Raw genomic sequence first — 21,101 nt, 5'->3', positions numbered from 1 at the left:
ATGGGAATGGAATAATTTGAGGCTAAGGACTGACTTGAAACTGAAGGTCACCTGGGTTTCAGTTTGCCACTATCTGTTGATAAGCTCCAGTAATCCTTAAGGTATGCACCATATAGCTTTTCCTTTCCTTTCCTTTCCTTTCCTTTCCTTTCCTTTCCTTTCCTTTCCTTTCCTTTCCTTTCCTTTCCTTTCCTTTCCTTTCCTTTCCTTTCCTTTCCTTCCCTTCCCTTCCCTTCCCTTCCCTTCCCTTCCCTTCCCTTCCCTTCCCTTCCCTTCCCTTCCCTTCCCTTCCCTTCCCTTCCCTTCCCTTCCCTTCCCTTCCCTTCCCTTCCCTTCCCTTCCCTTCCCTTCCCTTCCCTTCCCTTCCCTTCCCTTCCCTTCCCTTCCCTTCCCTTCCCTTCCCTTCCCTTCCCTTCCCTTCCCTTCCCTTCCCTTCCCTTCCCTTCCCTTCCCTTCCCTTCCCTTTCCTTTCCTTTCCTTTCCTTTCCTTTCCTTTCCCTTCCCTTCCCTTCCCTTCCCTTCCCTTCCCTTCCCTTCCCTTCCCTTCCCTTCCCTTCCCTTCCCTTCCCTTCCCTTCCCTTCCCTTCCCTTCCCTTCCCTTTCTTTTTTTCAGACAGTACTGTTTTCTCCTCATCTCTCCATCCACTTTTGCTTTTTAAGTATCTTTGATTAGAGCTTCAGTAACTTGATGCACAAGTAGCGATTTGCTTGCCTGTGCTTGCCAAGAGCATGCTGACATCTCTCCACTCCCCGTGCCCTTATCCCCAAAATGCTCTCCAGTCCTTTGGTCACGGGAGGCAGTATCAGGGAGTGAGGTCACTTTTTTGCTAGCAGTGCCGCCACTGCACTCTTGGGTTCGTCCACGCTGAGGGGGACGTGCACTGTCCAGACCTCATGACTTTTTGCTCCTTGCTCCTCAGTTTATTCTTTCTCTTTTCCCAATACTTGTGACTGATTCTAGCTCATACTTGTTTCAAAAAAAAAAAAAAAAAAAGGCAGACCAAAGGTAAACATTTGGAAACATGTCACTGTTGTAAAAACCAGTGCCATGAGTATTTCAAGTATTCCCCTCCTCCGTAGCTGAGGATAAAGGCTCCTTGGCAAATCATCAGAAGCCTGTGAGACTCTGTTTCCTTGTTGGTGTATCTCGTTTGTCCTTTTGAGTACCTTTGCTATCTCACCCAGTTGGTATCCATGTTTACTGCATTTCTTCTTCAAAAAAGTTCCCCAGTTTTTTTGCTCATGTCTGGAGGACAGGTTTCTACAGGACAGTTTCTGTATTGTAGGTGTCACATCTTTGATTTCTTCACTAACTGCTTTCTCTGAATTACCAAACTACATTTTTTTTCCCCAGAATAACAAACAACTATTTCCTCAGGTTACCACTTTGCCATCCAGCTGCTATGACTGCTGATGTGCTTCTCAGAACTGGCACTTTATCCATATGAAAATTCAGTGGCTTGGGTTCAATTTCAGTTTAGCCAAAGGCAGGGCCTGGAAGGGCCTCCTGCCCTGCCCATTGCAACCCTTCTCCTGTATTCACTCCAGTGGGGATTTTACTGCCAAAATGTCTGCTTCCAAGTAGAGCCAGGCTAAAAACATAGGCAGTAATTGTTTTGTAATGGTGTTTTTTATGACAGGATCCTGAACTAAGTAGCACGTGAAGGATTCATCCCTTGGCCTTCCACTGAAAGTGCCCATGGCGGCACATCTGTTTCCTCCAGCTGCTCTTGGTGCCGTTGTTTCCATAGAGGAGTCATCAGAGCCCCGCTGGAAGCCATAACCATCCATATGTCTCTTGGAGTGAGACAATTTTCACAACAGATACAGATTAGTGAATTATTGCAGGAAGACGAGGCAGATAACGAGTTCTGCAAGTCATCAGCTTTAAATTTTGCTGGTTCTGATATTTCAACTCATAAAAAAATATTAAAAAGTGTTTTTTTTAAGTTTCTAACAGCTTGAAGATTATTTCCAGAGGAGCTGGTAATATGCAAATGGTTTTAGCCCAAAGATCACTTATTAGCAGATGCTATTCCTCATCTTGGTGTTGAGTGGGTGAGCAACCATTACCTACAAACAGCCTCAGCAGCAGATATACTTTTTTCTATTCCCATTAGCATGAACCTCAGGGGGGCTTTCTTCTCCTCATACTGTAACAACTGAAGCTAAATTTAATTAAATGTGGTCCACAATCCAATTTATACTTCCCCTTAGCAGGAAGATGGAACAAAGAATCTGCTCTGTGACACTAAAGGATTTGTTTTTACCCAGCTGCTGTTAGTAGAAGTCGGGGCTCTGAGTAATTGCGTTCAAACTTGTCAGAAAGCCTTCCTTTGAGGTAGACAGTTTATTTTTCTCACATAGAAATTACATCTTTTATGGGATCTGAGCAGTACGTAGACAAATGCATTTGAAGCTTGGTAGAATTCCTGTCATCTTATTAGTTCAGTGACATATGAAAATACCTGACTGTTAATGCTGTTTGTTTGATAGTTATAGTCAACCAGCACTGTAATTATCATTTTACGGTTTTGTAGGATTCCCACAGACAGAATATTCTTCTGTCATGATAGGGGTTATTGCTTTGTTTAATTTGTAAAAATACTAACTTTTTCTGCTCAAAGTTTGGCACGACACTTTCTTTTAATTACTAGAATGTGAAGTTGTTCAGTTTCTTTAATCATCTGTTGATTCAAATTCAGTATTATTTGCTACGTGAAATTGAGCCAAGACACTGGGACATGTTTTTAGGTAATATCACAGTGGGACTCAGAGGGCCAGTAGTCACAGACTGGGGTTTGTCTCTCACAGACACTCAGGCCATGTCTCCACTATGAAAGGATGTAGATCGAGGCCTGCCACAGGTCTGACAGGCCTATCACCCGGCAGGGCTTGCGTTTGTACAGATAAATCCCTATAAAGAGCGTGAAGCTTGGCGATATGGTTTGGTTCAAAGGTTCCTTGGGTGGGAGACACCACCCTCCTCACAGCACTGCATGGCTGAGGCTGGAGCTCCGGTCCCCGGCTGCCATGGGGACACCTCACCGGTGCAGGGCGGTGAGGACAGCCCCCGGTCCATGCTGATGAAGATAAAGGAACATCAGTGAAAGTATTTTGCTGTGTGCCAGGCAGGTTGGGCTGAAAATGGATGTGGGTAACATCTTGGCACATAGAGCACGAATTGCGGTTTCCCTTTTGTCCTTAACTGGATGGTGACTTCACCTTGGGACTTAAAAAGCTGTCACTGAGAGTCATGGCTGGGTCAAATGCGTGGTCTGATTTATGGCATGCAGTGCAGCACGTGTCATACTAAAAATGTTTTACTGACCTCTGGAAGATGTGCCATACATGAAGAATCATTTTCAGAGGGTGCAGAGAGGGCATTTTCTGTAGTTATTAATTCCCGAGCCTTATCACAGTGATAGTAATCAAAGTACAGGAGAGGCCGTGCACAGCACACTGATGGATAAGCAGATAGTGACTTTGGATTTCATGGCCTTCCTGGTCGCTTGCTGCTCAGGAATTCCTGCCCTGCACTGCTGCCATCATGATTGTCATTTTAACAACCATGTCACCTGCCAGAGGCTCAGGATAATTTGTTCTTTGTCAAGAAAAGACATCTCTCAACATTTAATTTATAGAAAAAGCCATCAGAAATTTTGCTTACAAGCTGTCCACCTGAGATACTAAGAAAGATTTTTATTGTTGTACAGTTCAACAAAATAACACGGTGGTCACATCTGTGCAGTGGGGTGGTTTCTGCTTCGCCCCAGGTGAAGACCGTGTGTCAGCACCAAGCCTGGTGGCACTGCAGGCAGTGTCAGCGGATGGATGGCGCAGTGCCTGTGGCGGTGTGGACACTGCTGCGCTGCCTGGGGTTGGCTCCATCCTCAGCCTTGCAGTAGCCAGGGCAGAGCTTTCACCAGGCTTCACCCCACCTGGAAATAAGGCAGCTGATTAAAGTCAGGTTTTCATTACTGTTCTGATCTTGACAAACCACTATAGGTATTTTTTTTCTGCTGCATACTTGCCTGCATACTCTGTTCTGCTCTCTGAAGAAAAGTTAGAAGAACCTTTGGAAAGCAGCTACTGCAGCTACCAAATATCCTGTGTTTATTGCATAGACTCAACAGCAAGGACATACATACATTGCATGTTGACGTACTTGCTCAGCACCTGGTAGATGACTACCTCTTTCTGCTTGAAAGGCAGAATGACAGAAAATGTTCTTTAAATTGTCACATTACATCTCTCAAGAAAACAAAATTTTGCAAGTTGGGTAAACAGGGAGCAGGAGGGACCTCTAAAATTAAGGCACTGAAGGAGCAGAGTTGCCTTGAATTACTTCCAGGGTAACTGAGAACATGCTTTCACTACAAGTCTTATTTTTTCACCTGCAATTGGATATTATTGCGAAAAGTCATAGCAGTTATAAAAGTCTGAAATCAATATTGGATTTTTCTTCCATCTAAATTTAATTAGAGGAGGAATTAGTTAACAGAAGCACTAAAATAATTTCTGAGCTCTGGAGAGGGGTGGAAAAAACAGACCTAAATCTGTCGCGTTGAGAAAATAAACCAGCGTCAGGCAGGATGCAAGGGTTCCCCAGTGCTTCATTGGCTTCTGCCTGCTCAGCGCTGTCTCTGAATTGCAAATTAAGAAAGAGAGAAAGAAAGAAAGAGAGAGAGAAAGAGAGAAAGAAAGAGAGAAAGAGAAAAAGAGAGAAAGAGAGGGAGAGAGAAAGAAGAGAGAAAGAAAGAAAGAGAGAGAGAAAAAGAGAGAGAGAGAGAAAGAGAAGAAAAGAAAGAAAGAAAGAAAGAAAGAAAGAAAGAAAGAAAGAAAGAAAGAAAGAAAGAAAGAAAGAAAGAAAGAAAGAAAGAAAGGAGGAAAGAAAGAAAGAAAGAAAGGAGGAAAGAAAGGAGGAAAGAAAGAAAGAAAGAAAGAAAGAAAGAAAGAAAGAAAGAAAGAAAGAAAGAAAGAAAGAAAGAAAGAAAGAAAGAAAGAAAGAAAGAAAGAAAGAAAGAAAGAAAGAAAGAAAGAAAGAAAGAAAGAAAGAGAGAGAGAAAGGGGCTACAGTGTCTTCTGTCTGCCTTACAATTTCCTCCTCCTTGCTCCTTCCTACAGGGGAAATTACTAAAACCAATATAACCATGACCAGACGTGACTGTGTGTGGGAAAGAAAAGATTATACAGAAATCTTCCATGGCAAGAATGAGATTGTTTAACAAAAGTGCTTACCTTCATTTTATTACCAAGTCAATAATGGTGATCCCAAAGTGTGTAAACCCACATACACCCAGCATTCATTTTTAAGTCGTACTATCAGTTTTAAGACTACCAGCTGCTGCCCCATTTCTTCTCCCTTTCTTTCCATTCATGGCTGTTGCCAGACCAGTGCATCACTTATCTCAGCAGTGCCTGTGGATAGCAGCAGCCCCCAGAACAATGTGAAGAGCCTCTATGGCCATTTGGCCACCTGTGTCCTCAAGTCTCTTCTGGCTTTAAAAGAAAGAAAATACAATCACCAAGAAATTCTTACAGTAATTGTAAAAAAGCAACTATTCTGCATTCTTCATTAAAGTAGTCAGATAATGGTTCCAGAAGCAGAGAATCTCCACAACAATAAGGAGATCCCTTCTGAAAGTTCCAGGTGAACTGGAATAAGTGCATACAGATACATGGTATTTGTACAGAAAGATAAAACCTGCCATCATTAATCTGTAAAGAGCAGGAGAATTGACTGTCATCCAGAAAAATGATACCTCGAAGTCTGATTTAATTTGTAAACCACATATGGTGCTTTAGGAGCGGTAAAATCACCAAGCCTGTACAACAATGGTATACTCATTCAGAAGTGCTTCTCTGCCGATCCCTGTAGCAGGATCATCCCACTTGTAAGGCTGAGTTTATCTCGCAGTCCCAGTCCCGTGGCGCTGGTGTCAGTGTGCCAAGACCACGTCGCAGTGGTTGTTAGGAATTGTTAATTACTACAGACAGAGTTTCCAATTGTCTGTGACAAGTTTAATGTGGGAATTGGTTCATTCCTGCAAGATTCAGATCAGCCTCTCCAGAGTTCCTGCCTGCTCCTGACAAGCCTGGTGGGGAGCTCAATATTTCATTCCTCAATGTAAACTGCTGGGAACTAAACTTTCCTGCAGCTACCAACTTTTGGCAAGGGTTTGAAAGACAGTGAGGCTGATCAGTAGTGGCACTGACATGAGTGGTCTCAGCTATGCCTTCCTTTCTCTTCCTTGGTCTGACAATATCTCTGGAGTATTAGTATTTTATAGCTAGCAGAAGACAGTTCTTTTCTCCCCATGGGGTAGTTGTTGTGTCTGCAGAAGTGCCAGTACTGAGGCACGATGATCAGGAAGGTTTCTGTAGCCAGGATGAAAAAGAGGAAAAAGACTGCCTTCTTTGACAGCAGTATGGCTGTTAGGTGAGTGTGAGCTTCTTGTAAATTCAAGCAAAGGGGTAGATAGTAATCTCGACATGAAAAAAGTTAGCAGGAAATCTCTATTGATTTCAGGGAGGTCAGAATTTAGCTTAGAAGCCGTGCTCTTTTGCTGACATTAATTTTCAGGGAGACGTGAGTTGACCACCAGTTGACACTAAAACAGCTTTTAAAGCTCTAGGAATAAAGGGGTTCTTTTGTCCACTTTATGAAGTGGCATAGCTGAAATAACATTCCCTGGATGCTAGTTAAAATGTAGAATTTGCAATCTAAACACAGAAGAGCAAGTATGTAACAAGAATATAGTATAATGAATGAATTCTGTTTGAATAGTTGAGAGAGAGGCTGTGTTCTGTGAGAGAACTTTCTGTACAGAGAAAATAAGCAGAAGGAAGGATACATTTCATCTACTGATTAGAGCAATCACAGCAGCCTATAATAACCAAATTAAATAATAGACCTATAGAAATCTGTGGCCAGGAAGGGGTATAGTGTGTTTTGTGTTTTTTTTTCCTTGTAGAGTGCCCTTGTCAATCCAGCATTCCAGACATTGCTGCAAAGAATTATCGAAAGTCATGAATCATTTTTTTATTCTGCTGGCAGAAACCTCACTGTAAGGAAAGGAGAAAGATTTGGGCAGATTGAGCTTGCCTTTAATATTCTCATGTGCCCAAAATTTAAGTCTACAGGGAAAGGTTCGTGGTAACTTTAACAAGCCTTAAAAAAAAAAAAAAAAAAAAAAAAAAGAAAGAAAAAGGAGAAGAACCTGGATGGTTGAAACCCTTTGAAATCGTCAAAATGAGTTGTCACACAGATCTTGACAGTTTAGATGGCCTAAATGGGTTTTTAGACACCTACTGCCTGATAGCCTGTCTGCTTGGCAGACAAAGATGCCCACAGACTCCTTGTCTGTCTCTCACTTTTTTTTCCTTTCCTTTCTAATGTTGCAGGCCTTTGCTGTGAATGCCGTTGTTGGGGTAGCTTCTGATTTGTTCTGGTCTTCCGAACTGTGTTTTGGGGCTTGTTTGACATGGATCCTTCTCTCTCCTGCGTGCTTATGGTTTGTGGGGCTGATTTATTCAGCTGGTGGTGGAAGGCTGGACAGCGGGGAGGCCCGGGCTGCATGGTGCTGCTGGAAGGCCCAGCACCAGGCCTCAGAGGCCAGTGAGGTGTCTTGTGCTTTGCTCTCTTTTCTAAATGGCAGTGTTTTGGGATGAGCTGGGCTTTCACCATCAAGCAAAAGAGGGATGAAAGCTTTTGTTCTTGGAGTCCCAGCTATGGCCAGACAGCGATGAGAAGGCCGACGTAGGCAGCGCGCAGCTTTGGGTAGGCTGCGGTGCCAGAGCCTTGCTACGGGCGCAAAGGAGCAGCTGCTGCCGGAGCAGTGGCACTCGAGAGGTGGTGCAGGCAGCCTGCCTGCCTCAACCCACGGCCATTTGGCAGCAGCGCCGGGGCAGAAGCACCCAGCCAAGCCGTGAGCTGGCGGGCTGCCCTCCATTCAGGCTCCGGCTGTAGGCAGCCAAGTGACCAGCAGCTGTGGCTGTGAATAGCAGGAGGGCGTCATTCCAAGAACAACAAGAAGAGAAGTTTCTTCAGCTACGTCTGGGGGCTTTCGTGGCTCTTCCAGATGTGTCTTCTCATTCCAAGGGGAACTGGAACAGGGAAGGTGCCCAAATGCAGCCACCCCTTTTGGATCCCATCCACTGGGATCCCCCTGTTGTGGGAATCTCGTTGAGGGCATGTTGCTGCTCCATCTGCGGCCACAGTAAGCAGGACCAGGGCAGTATTTGCTTGAATACGTTGCCTAAAGTTTGCAGTTGCAGCAAGGAGAAAATCCTTTCTTCCTCTGCTCTTTGTTTCAGCATGATATCCAAAAGGATCTGTAAGCAATTGTGTGCATTGTGAAAATGGTTTCTACAGCAGTGATCCTGCTAATGGCCACACAAGGACTGTTCTTATCTGAAAGCATACTGAAGTGCTTGGATGAATTAGTTTTACAGGGGACGGGATCACAGATGTCAACAGGGACTTCAGTCCTGACCCTTTGTGCAGCCCTTCAGATGCCAGGCGTGGCCTCACTCCGTTCCACGTCCGCAGGCTCCTACAGCCTGGAGCTGGTTCAGTAGAAGGCAACCTCAGACACATCCCTAAAAACCCCCAAGCACACAAAAAGCCTGAAATGGATTCTCTGGGAAATGGCATGTAGCCAAACAATAAATTGACAGCTGGGGTGTGTGTTGGAGAGATTTCATTTTAAGTGGAAGCATGCATAAGTCATATACTGAGTGTCCTAAGTGAAGTCAGCTAGGGAGTAGAAGAAAGTCCCCAAAAATCCTGCCTTCAGAAGCTCCAGGGCATCACCAGCTCTGCAGCCACATTTATTGCGTACATGTTGAAGATAAGGAAGTGATTTTCACTTGTCTGTCATAGAAAGTTAATGTTGTGGAACAGGCTCATGATCTATTTAAATGGATTTCTGCAGCAGCCTGTGAGATCCTCACCCCAGCACCTCTCTGGCTCTCAGGCACTTGGGATTTTCTGGCTTTGGAAGTGCTTGTGGCCCTGGAAGACGGCAGTAAGGACCTGGAGCAGGGCAGGAGCCAGGCTTCCTGCCGACCACACAGCTTCCCTCATGATTTGTCACAGAAGCACTGTGACAGCTTTCTAGTCACAGCTCTGAGAAATAAAAAATTGTCCACCATGAGTACCTTTAGGCTCTCTGTCTCCTGGAGGAGAACCAGCTCCTGGGCCAGAGGATCCACCCCAGGGCTGATACCTCTCATAATCTTTATCTTCTTGTCTGTTGTGAGGCAGGATGACATCCCAGGCAGGCTTGGGAGTGCTGATCCTAGGGGTGACTTGAACCTAACTGTGCACTGGGGAGCTTCCAGGGCCTTTTGGTGGCTGCTGCTGCTGTTTCTCTGCTGACAGTGTACCTGGCCAGCTGCAGCTAAGTGCTTTCCTGAGAATATCTAAACATGGGAAAAACTGGCTCTGTAAACCAAGTTGTCTGATTGTGCTTTCACAGGAATAAGGAATGTCTGCACTGATGCAGCTGTTGGCCAGCTGTGTTCAGCTAGACCAAAGCTCTGCTCATCTTGATAGAGAAGCCAAAGGCAGGTCCTCACGAAAGCAGAAGATGAGAATGAACTGGAAAGATCGGTCCCTTGATGTAGCATCCCGGCTACATCAAACTCAGACATGTGCCATTCTCACATGAAAAAGCAGAGGCACTGTGGGAATCACGTAAGATTGTGTCTTTAAGGAGGAACCGCAAGATGATAAGGCTCCAATATCTACTTAATTACAAACACACGCCAGTCACCAGATGATATCTAGACTGAATTTAAGCTCTGAAACTTTTCCTCTGAAACACAGTCTGGATATCATAAATGTAAGAATGAGGAATATGTGTAGCAATAGCTCACTGGTGTAAAAAAGTGACTAAGGTGTGATGGTTTGTAAATACAAAGCGTAAAACACCATATACCATCCTTTGTGCTTTAGATAAGACATTTCCGTGTGTGTTAAAACTATATTTTTTGTGTGTGAGTAGGATATTTAAAGAAAGATGGGTAGGTGATACGACTTTGGCTGAAGTAACCAAGCAGATGAAGACCTGCAAACATAAATATAACCTTGTGAGATTTGTACTCTTAAATAATTTTGACGAGCTGCTTGCTTTTCTAATTGTCAGCAGGATGGGGCCCTGGGGCTGTCTGCAGCATTCTCCAGTAACACTGCTGTTGGCTGTGTCTGCGTGTTGTAGCCAGGAGGTACGTACAGCTCCTCGCCGGGCCGGCTGAGGCAGCAGGTGGGGGACGTGCAGTGCCACTGCCTGCCGGCTGCAGCCCCGGGGTGAGCAGGGTCTGGTTCTGCAGCACTTCCCAGGCTTTGGAGCAAACAGCAAAATCTGTGCCGGGGCTGTTCTGCAGGCACAAAAGTTGCCTCCACTGAGATGGCAGCCTGGAACAGCTCTCAGGGTGGTTCTGGTGGAAAGCAAACCCCAGCAGCTGCGTAACAGAGCTACACATCATTCATTAGCACTGTTTTGGTTGAAAGTTTGCTGATGAGGGTTCATAGTGGTCTGGAAGGTGTCCAAGGGCTGATGAGACTGGGCACAGTCCAGCACAGCATGTCTGGAGCCTGCCTGACCTCATGGGCTCTGCAGTATTGCAGGGCGAGGGATGCCAGTGTCTTCACACAAAGTGACGGTCTGGCAGCTGGGTGGGGAAAAAGTTAGCTTAGGGTTAATTAGAAAATAATTTCAAGTTTAATTTAGAGTTAAGTAGAAAACACTACATATCTGCAAGGTGTCCAGCTGCTCGCCTTCTGAGGTCAGGAGAGGCTTGCCCATGGCTTTCCAGGATGCTTGAGCCTGGTACTTGGGCATGGATGGAGGGGAAGGTGGCGAGTACAGTGCCTTGCTGACATGTGGCCAGCATGATCACCATGCACTGCATCGCGGTGTATTTCATGGCAGGTGCCTTCAGATGGGGCACTGGCATCTTACTGGTTAGCCACAGGGTAATTTGGTGTATTGCTGCAGTGCTGTGTAAGGCATTGCTTGTAATACTGTGCCATGTACAAAGAGGTAACATAGATGAGTGTATTTCTGCTTAAGATTAGGGTGCTGTTTGTAGTTCAGTTTCATCTGCTCGTTACCTCTCTCAGAAGCAGCTATAATCTTGTCTCCTTTTGCTTTCTGTAGTGCACCGCCTCAACCTCAGCTCAGAAGAAAATAAAAATATGTTGAAAGGTTAAAGTTATATCTTGAAGGCTGCCACAAACAAAGCTGTATTTCTTCTTAATGCTTCAATTCTGGGGAACGGTGTAGATCAGGGAATAATTCTGAAATGAGTTTCAAGATGAAAATCTTTAGAATAAAACTTTCCTCAGAGGTTATTGGTTTAATTATGGTCACATTGACTGCTTCCTCGATTTGGTTGTGTGTGCAAATCCTGGAGAAAGGTTGAGGGGTTTTGCTTGATGTGAACTCAGTCTGTTTTAGCCACAGTGTAAAGGGATGGGATTCCCTTTGAACCAGAGCTTGGCCAGAACAGCGGTGATTGTGGCTCAAAGTCACAGTGTGGAGAGAAGAAGGTGTTAAGCTGTCCACCATTTAAACATGTCCGCTCCTGGCACAAAGCACCCTGTCAATCACATCACGTCAGCCACCCTGCAAAGCCGAGCAGGACAATGTCATCGTCCCTTCCAGCCGGTGCCGGTTCTGTGTTGAATTTGAGTGTGCCAGCAAAACAGGGGAAGGGCAGGCACCTGCCTGTGTCTCTGGAGAGGCTGGGATCTGCTCCTTTCAACTTGGCGCCCTCTCAGTGAGTTGGGTGTTTATTTCTTTGAACACGGTGCCGTGATATTCCCTGCAGACCTTCCCAGCTCTAGGGACACACGTGTGGGTTGGTTAAAGACGATAGGAGCATTGCCTTGGTGAATTTTTCCCTAACAGGAGGCAGTGGACAGCCCTGTGCTCCTCAGCAGTGCTTGGCCAGTTGCTTGGGATCTCATGATGCGCAGCCACTCATGCTGGCTGGCTGTAATGCCAATGTTTGTTGTTTTTTTCTTTCTTTTCTTCTTTTTTTTTTTAATCCACAGTTGTCTCTTACCAGCAAGTAAAAATCACAACATTTGCTAATCTGTTGTCTCGTTCATTGCCATCTCCCCAGCCTGCCAATGTGGCACCGCCGCACACATTATTAGTAAAAGTAGAATTGAAAAGCAGGATCGGGACGCGAAGGGCTAGGAGAACTGCTGTGCCAGAGCCTCTTCCAAACAGACTGGTCTGCTGGCACGAGCAGGACGTGCATCTCCCCTTTCTCTCCTCCAGCTGGAGACTTCCTTCATGAAGCTGCAGTCTCACTAACAACCCACCTTACCCACAGCTTGGAGACCACCAGCCACTGTCAGCTCCCGAAAGTCATGCTCCAGTTTTGGTTTTGAACATGTAAGCTTGAAGGAAGCCACCACTATCTACTGGAAACGCAGTGTCAGACAGCTGATGTAGGTCCTCACTGTGTCTGTCATCCCTTGGTCATTGTTTTTTGCATCTCTGTTCATATCTTCCTTTTTCTAAAATCTTTCCCTTTGCTGTTGCTATGGTAAAAGCCTGCCTAAAAGGAAGAATTGCAGCAGCAACATCCACTGACCTACAACAAAATGAGAGCATAGCTGCTCTGTGCAGAGCTCTGCCTTTGAGGTCACCGGTGGGAAATCTGTAGTGGGAATGGGGGACGACCGGAGTACAGGGACAACATCTGTGGGTATGGTTTTAGTCAAAAGTCCTGCTTCTTATCAGGGAATCTGTACAACTGATTTCCTATAAGCAAGATTTTTCTGTGATTATAATACTAAAAGTAGTGGATGCCCAAAAAAAGTCTTTTTTTTCCTTTTTTTTTTTCCCCTGTTAATAACCTTCCAGCTCCAATGTAAATTTCTCCTCTACATAGACAAATGTCATTGATACAGTGTTGTGTTACAGTGGCTCAGCCTTGCTGGAGGCACGGTGCTATTCCAGCGAGCTGATTTGAAATGAAATGAAAACCAAGCCGTGAATTCCTTGGTTCACCTCCCGGAGTATAAAAATGGATGGTCTCATTAATGATTAACACAGCAGATGGTAGCTCAAAGGAGATTTGGAGGAAAACACTGCAGTATCTCCCTCCTCCAGTAAATATATTGACTTAACAGCTTTCTGTGCTCATCCTACTTTATTTCAACAGACACGGCTGAGTCCCAGCAGGGTGGATCTCTGCCTTCATACCTGCTCTAAGATAAGTGAGGATGCATCAGTTCCTAGCTGCCTCGGATAAGGTTTTGCAATGTTACCACTTGCTGGTTTGCAGTTCCCTGTGATGTTAGCAGTGGTTTTTAGAGAGATTTTCCACTTCGGCCCAGTGAGGCATCTTAAGATTTCCAATGTCTCTTTACCCGCGGCACGGTTACATCATTAGGACAGGAGGAAATGGCCTTAGGACATGAGGAAGCAGCCTCAGGTTGTGCCAGGACAGGTTTAGGTTAGATGTCTGGAAGCCTTCACAGACGGGGTGGTTCGGCATCGGAATGAGCTGCCCGGGGAAGTGGCAGCGTCTCCATTCGTGGGAGTATTTAGGAGATGTGTGGATTTGGCATTCAGGGACATGTTTTACTGATGGGATTTGGTAGTGTCAGGTGATGGTAGGACCTGATGCTGCTAAGGGTCTTTTCTAATCGCTCTGATTCTGTGATCAAGTAAACATCCACAACCATTTTGCTTTTACATTACTTCACTTCTGGCATATTATTTTGTTATCAATAAGTCCCCGTTGCAGTGTTAAACCATTTTAAATATATATATTATATATGTAATTATATATATTATGGTTGCAAAATGTTTACTCCTATGTTTACTCCACAATATTGGATTACAATGTGCATGGGCAGCTGAAAAAGCTCTAATGAACCCGTCTCTCAAAAGAACCAGAGGGATGTTTTTAGACTAAGCGTTTGCAGAATGTGATTATCTGTTTAGCACTAAAGAAATAAAAGTGCTAAAAAACAGACCTTGAAAAGAAGCCCTGCCACACAGTAATTGTGCATATGGCAAACAGCAGTGGTAAGAAATCTGGAGGCTTTTCCCCGTTACTCCAGACTATCATTGTGAACATACATCCTCTTCTAAATTGACTAATTTGGTTTTACATTAATAAATATACCACAATCTCTGGAACCTTGGATGCATTTTCAGACAGCAGCTTCTAAATACACGTACACTGCTTCCTCTGAGTTCAGTGTCGAGTATTGGTGAATTCATGTATAATATACCAGTTCTCCCTCTGGTGTAGATGGGGCAGATGTGAAAGCTCATCTGTACACAGTTATGTTGGATAACGCCTCCAGAATTTATTGCAAGGTAGTTTCTGTGGTGTACATGATGATACGAGCTGGCATGGTCCACCTGGCAGTGAGCTGATCCCAGCCCAAAGGGTGCACGCTTAGCCTGGCGTTTTTCAGGGTAGCAGAAGGAGCTGCTGCTCAAACAGTTGAACACCACCCCCCACACGCAGACTGCTCCGAGCCAGATGCCTTGCTAGTGCCAGAGGCAGGGAAGAGGATGGGAGAGGACAGGAGAGGCAGATCTGCTTACATGAGCCCAGCAGAGTCCTGAGCCCTTGCCTTGCCATAGCCATTTGTGAGAGAAAGGCAGCGGGCGGGAGGACACTGCACGCCGATGCAGATGTGTGCCATGGCACAAGTGAGGGCTACCACCGCTGCATCCCACTGGAACATTTGATTTTAATTGATAATGCTCAATTCTTGTTTGTTTTCACTGACTCGTATGGCATGTTCTTCTTTTTTTAGAGATCCGAGCTCAACTCGTAGAGCAGCAGAAATGCCTGGAGCAGCAGACTGAAATGAGAGTGCAGCTCCTTCAGGATCTGCAGGATTTCTTCCGCAAGAAGTCGGAAATAGAGATGGAGTATTCCCGAAACCTGGAAAAATTGGCAGAAAGGTTCATGGCAAAAACAAGAAGTACAAAAGACCATCAGCAGTACAAGTAAGAGATACTTCCCTGCCTCTCATCCTCATGTCTGCCATTCCTGTGTAACTCGAGTGCTACCCCACTTGTTGCTTCTGCTGTTTTTGAGTATTGTTAGGTTGGACCCAGGTCAAAGGCATATTTAAAATTCTCACTCCTGCTTAGCAACATGGCTGTTCTCATTGCAGCTGAAGGTAGCTGGGTGCCTAGGTACTGTTTTGTAGATTTGGACCACTGCAGTTATTTATGTAAACTTCTTAGAAATTATTTCAGTTTCTTAAAAGGTAAGTTGCAGAAATATGATCCCTCACCTACCGCTATTGACTTTAAACATCCAAAATTCACACAGTATCTAGAAGTGAAGCAGAGCCCCAGAATTGCTTGAAAGGTGTGGGCTGATCCATTGCAGTGGGGCTGACAGGTTTGGAAGTGTCTAAATAGACACCATTACAATCACCATTACAAAAACAAAAAGGACAGAAGTATTGGCAAAAAAAGGCATTGAGAAAGAAAGCTATTTTGATTTGTTATTGCATATGAACTTCAGTATGAAAGTTTGGGAGCCCAAGCTTTCATTCAGGTTGTGTCAGAATTCTTCTGCCTTTTCTAACAACCATCTTTTCTCATTTTTAAACACATGTAAAATCCAGACTGGCAAAGACTGATTGTGCAAGAGGTCATGAATGAAGTCCTGTCTTCGATTTTGTTGTGCAACTGTCCAATTGTTTTGAGAGGAGATCATAGCAAAAGTCACTTAAACAGGTGGTCCTCTTGCTGTTCCTATCATTCCGCCCAGAACAGGCAAGATGGCCTGGTAAATGCCTCTGTAGGATTGGCTTTGAGACATGCAGTGAGGACCAACTCATACTGGCATGGCTCTGCAGGGATTCTTCCACTATCTGAGCTGTGCGAGAAGACCCTGAAGCTCGTCAGTATGAGTAACTCTGTCAAGATGTCCCTCTCAGACCAAATGGGGAAGTTTCCTTTATGCACTACTGATTCATAGCAAAGCATTGCACCACAGAATGATCAAGAAAAGGCTTTTGTCTGTTAATCATTCATTGCTGCTTTGATTCTGGGGGTAAAAGCTAAAGCCAGACAATCAGGTGATGAATTAAAGAGCATATTGTTAACAGTGAGAATAGTTAATTATTAGAACAATTTACCAAGAGCTGAAGGAGTTTCTCCCTCAATTCACTGCCACCTCTGGCTGTTTTATCTCCACATGCTTGATCTTTCTGACTGTATGAGAATCCTGCACAGGAAAAAAGAAACAGTAGCAAGTTTCTAGACCATGAAGTTTCAAGACAAACTTGAAATTAAACTTTCAGTAAAATCAAAAGGCATATTTTATAATAGGTTTTTGTTGCCTGTGAAACAGCTGTTCAGCTACATGTATTTTTGTTTGGCTTTTGTAAAAGAAATGAGAAGTTGTTTGTGATTTCACTTTTCGCAACATTAAACACTTGTGCCTACAGCACAAAATTCTGTAAAGGAAATTCAGAACCGTACCATCATAGAAAATGTCCTTCCTGCTCTTTGTCTTGTAACTGAACTACCTGTGACTGGCAGGAGCAGAGTATTTATGAATGCTGTGAATTTATGAATGCTGATCACAGAATATGTATGCTTGTGACATAAGTACGCTTGTGTTTCCTATAATTTTATAGCAGTTACACAAATCCATTACTGTGAAACAGCCACACCTACAAGTTTGCTTATGAAGGATTTCAAATGCGCTTGCTGTTCTTATTTATTTCTAATGTCAAAAAATTAAACATCATTACTATATTAATATTGTATCCATGGCCTTTTGAATCTGCAAGCAGCTGCAAGCTTTGTGGCAAGATTTTTAAGCTCTCGGCTGGCTTGCAGTTAGTGTCCTAAATTCTTATGCTTTTTCTGTATTTTTGTATCTATGCCTCATGGGATTTGTAAAATGTTTCTTAAACGAATCATCTGAAGCTTGCCTAACCTGAGTTATTCCAAGAATGGATAGACTGAGTGCTCAGAAGCAGTCATTTTTACATAAAAAGCTCTAAGTGTAAATGTCAGGGAGATGTTTGTGTTAATTATGTAACTTTTCCATTTCTATATGTGATATGTATGTCTCTCTCCTCCTCAGGAAAGACCAGAACCTCTTATCACCAGTCAATTGCTGGTACTTACTCCTGAACCAAGTGAGAAGGGAAAGCAAAGACCACGCAACGTTGAGCGATATCTACCTGAACAATGTGATCATGCGCTTCATGCAGATAAGCGAAGACTCCACCAGAATGTTCAAGAAGGTAATGTCTCTCCTGCAGTCAGTCCTCCTCCAGCGGGGAGTGCCTCTCAGATGCGTGAGGGAGGCGAATGTGTCTTAATAGCATTTGAGGAGAAGATTCAGTACACGTAGCATAAAATCTGTTTTAGCACACTTATAAATTCTTCATGACTGTTCTCACAGAGCAAATCCTTAGCGCTGAAATGTTTGGGAACTTGCTGTGTATGCTGGTGACCTTAAGAAATGAATTGCAAATATCTAAGTGGCAAAGAAAAAAGCCTCTTCTTCTCTCAAAAACACATTTGTCTACCCATGCAGAAAGAAAACAGTTTTCTCTTAGGAATCCCAAAATAGTCACATTGAATTAATGAAGTATCTGTAAAAGCAGTATTTCATTATAACTCTGTCATGAGAAAAACTGTGATTCAAGCCAAATTAAGGGCATACCTTGCAGCAGTGCCATAGCATAAAGATTCTAGCATATGCTGTGATTCTCCTGAAGGAGTTTCTTTTCTTTCCCAATATTAAATATAAACGTACACTTTCGATATCATAACTACGTCTATTAGATCATTAAGCATTATCTCTGTACATGTTTGTGCTTGTGCATGTCTGTTGCATGTTTTCATAACCCATACAATTTATAAATCCCCCTTTGACTAAGCATGCACTCTGAGGCAGTCTTAATTTGAGATCTATGTAATGTGTTTGCAGTCATTGTTGTTATAAACTTCTGAAACAAAAATAGAATATAAATGCATATCCGTCAGTCACAGCGGGATGCTGGTTGGCAAACGTCACACTCAGTACAAAAAAAGAGTTCCAAAAGGTTACAGAATCTAAAGTATGTGACTAAATGTGATGGCATTTCCTGCAGGGGTAGCAGGTTAATACTTCAAAATAAGGAACTGATTTCATGTATACCTGACCACAATCCTAGACAGATAGCAATGGGGTGGGAAGAAGAATCCTCATTGTTGTGCATTGGTTGTAGTTGAAGGAAAAGAAGTAAAAACATGAATCAGTTTTATTGGTGTGCATTAAAACCCGTGACAGTAATAGGATCAAAATTTATAGTTCTTCAATCAGTAGTGAGTCATTTGTGTGTAAGATGTGTTTGATGCATAAAACTGTAGTTCACCAACCACTAAACTGGCTAATAAGGAAGATCACTGTGGAAGTTGGGAAGATGAAGGGGAAAGCAATTTGAAAATGCTCAAGTAGAGTCTATGTGGAGGTGTCTCAGACCTGCTTGGAACAACAGAAATTTTTCATTAATGAATCTGGAATAGTTCCTCAGTTGCTTATGTTAGTTGCTCAGAAATCTCTTTTTTGCTGTATGTGCATTATTGGGCTGGCCCATAGTTCAGATCTTTACCACTGGAAATTTTTGCTTTTGCTTCCCTTCTTTCCAGAGGCACTGTACAAAAATATCTAAAGTTTTCCATGGAGAAGTATATCTCCTTCTTTATTCACCTATAATTTATGAATGGGAATTGCTGCAGCCTACTTTTTAGGAGGAAAACATGTGGACCTTTTCAGTGCATTAACAGGAGGCACATTGTCACATCTTCCTGACAGACTTTACTGTTTCCTCCATATCATGCCCAGGAAATTGTAATGTTTCAGAATTTCTCATTCTTGCAAAGCTTATCGAAGAAGACTAAACAGCTTTTCTTGTTATTTTATTCCTAATTTGGATTTTCTACGGGTAAAATAAGAGAAAGGAAATTATGTATGCATAACCCAAAGGTCGCATTAGTGGAAAGAAGATCCTAAACAAGCATATTACTACCTTTTGGCAGGGTTTTCTGGTTAACACTCAATGTGATACTGTCACATCAAGCAGCTATTAGTTAGCTTGGAGCACAGGCAGAGTTTGCTCCCTAAAGGATGCATGAAAGGACCTGAGCAAGACCCCATGATGTGAAGGGGATGGTAACGAGGAGACACATGGCACCTTGGAGTAGTGTAAATGAGCATTATGAGCTTGTAGCATCAATGTTGCAGTGGTCGTTCACCAGTATTAATTTTGAGCATTTATTTTTGGGACATCATTCTGTCAGGAATTAACAGTTGTTGGAGCACGACGGTATTTCCACTGACTCATGGTGTACACAACTCTCGCTGTAGTGCTTGCTGCAGAGTGCTTGTGAGGTGAGGTATTTGCTGTTAGTCCCCAGGTGCAGAACTGAATGAGGATGAAGCTCCAGCTCTGGGTAAAAGGGAAGGGAGATATAAAATGAGGTGAGCCACGTTGGACAGAGAGAAAACCAAGACCAGTGCGGGAAGTAAAGCTGTTAGCAAATTGTCTTGTTTTATTCATGAAGAACATAAGCTGTCTACATTTATGTTTAGCCCAAATGGGCAGCTTCAACCATAATTTCTGTCAGATATGAATGAGCAGTCTAACTCAAGATGCCTCACATCTCAGGACTGCTTAATGGGCATCCACTGGGGAACAGAGAGAGATGGGGTGCAAAATGCACGTGTCCTGTACTGCAGTCCACCTTGCAGGCAGAGGTCAGAGGAGCAAATAGGAGATGGGCTTAGAATGAGAAAGGAGACATCCAACACTCCCCTCCATCAAAATTGTGTTCTCCCTAGAGAAAATGATAAAGTTGTTGGAGAACTGTAAATGTCGAGTAGAATATTTAACCAATTTCTGTCACTGTCTGTAGGTTATATTTTAAAAAGACTGGGTTTGTAATAAAATCCTGTCAGAGAAAATTTTAATCAATCTCTGTGGGTTTTGTCCCTCTGAAAGCATATGGGATTTGTTCACTGTTCAGAGATTTTAGATTAAATAAGACACAAACAATATCCTGCAGATACTCATACATTGGAATCTCATCATAGTGTTCTCTGAAAGATGTACTCTCTCTCTAAGTAATAAATGTAGAGAATAAGAACATAAATCTTAAATATGAAGTTTTAAAAAATAAAGACTGACAAGTGTGTGCTCAATACCTTACGGCAGTCTGTGGTCAAAAACAGAAATACACCCATGTAACATTTGTTCTCATAGCACTGCACATAGGAGCACTTAATGTCTTCCTAAGTAATTTTCAAATACCAGCTAATAAAGCTTTTCTGTATTCAATAATTAAGTTAACAAATTATATGTCTACCACTTTATTAATCTAATAGTATTATGCATCCCTGTTACCACCTTGTTTTAGTTCTTCCCTGGTCCTGCAACACTGGCAGCTTCTGCATCTTTGGAGGTGCTTTAGGTCCCCTTTCCAGGTCGGGAGAGTGACTACACCAAATCTGGCTCAGAGGTGATCTCACAGAATCACAGAATCATTAAGGTTGGAAAAGCCCTCCAAGATCATCTGGTCCAACCATCCCCCTACCACCACTGTCACCCACTGAACCGTGTCCCTAAGCACCAGGTCCAAACTTTCCTTAAACACTCCCAGGAATGGTGACTCCACCACCTCCCTGGGCAACAAATTCCAGTGCCTGACTGCTCTTTCTGAGAAGAAATGTCTCCTAATTTCCAACCTGAACCTCCCCTGGCACAACTTGAGGCCATTCCCTCTAGTCCTGTGAAAAGAGGCCAACCCCCAGCCCCCAACACCTTCCTTTCATGTAGTTGTAGAGAGCAATAAGGTCTTCATCATTTTGCTCTAAACCCCCAAGCTGCCTGCTGCAGAAAGGGAAGGTGCCTCAGGGTGGATTGCCCTCTTTATTGCTCACAGACAAGTTGCAGATTGACAACAGCAAAGTCATTGAGTTTCTTGGCTCATTCTGCACACACACACACACACACACCCTTCCCTCCTGCCCCCCAAGGACAACACTGCCCATTCTACTTCTCAATGGTAGCCTTTACTGGCTTT

General features: G+C 43.6%; 1 protein-coding gene across 3 annotated transcripts in view; it reads left to right on the top strand.

Annotated features, from left to right (window-relative positions):
- The window catches only part of SRGAP1 (SLIT-ROBO Rho GTPase activating protein 1), a 147,950-nt gene that overhangs the window by 59,010 nt on the left and 67,839 nt on the right, over window positions 1–21,101 (top strand). For all 3 annotated transcript variants that reach the window (XR_014318941.1, XM_082777447.1, XM_082777446.1), the window contains exons 2-3: window positions 14,810–15,005; window positions 17,113–17,275. Coding sequence is in view for 2 of the 3 variants with exons in the window: in XM_082777447.1 (XP_082633573.1) it covers window positions 14,810–15,005; window positions 17,113–17,275 (359 nt within the window). In the remaining variant the exon portion in view is untranslated. The remainder of the gene's footprint in view (window positions 1–14,809; window positions 15,006–17,112; window positions 17,276–21,101) is intronic.

The sequence above is a fragment of the Aythya marila genome, assembly GCF_965140915.1.
Source record: "Aythya marila genome assembly, chromosome: 1".
NCBI classification, from domain to species: Eukaryota; Metazoa; Chordata; class Aves; order Anseriformes; family Anatidae; genus Aythya; species Aythya marila.
Note: the sequence above shows the minus strand (reverse complement) of the source record. Positions and strands in the feature narration are given on the sequence as shown.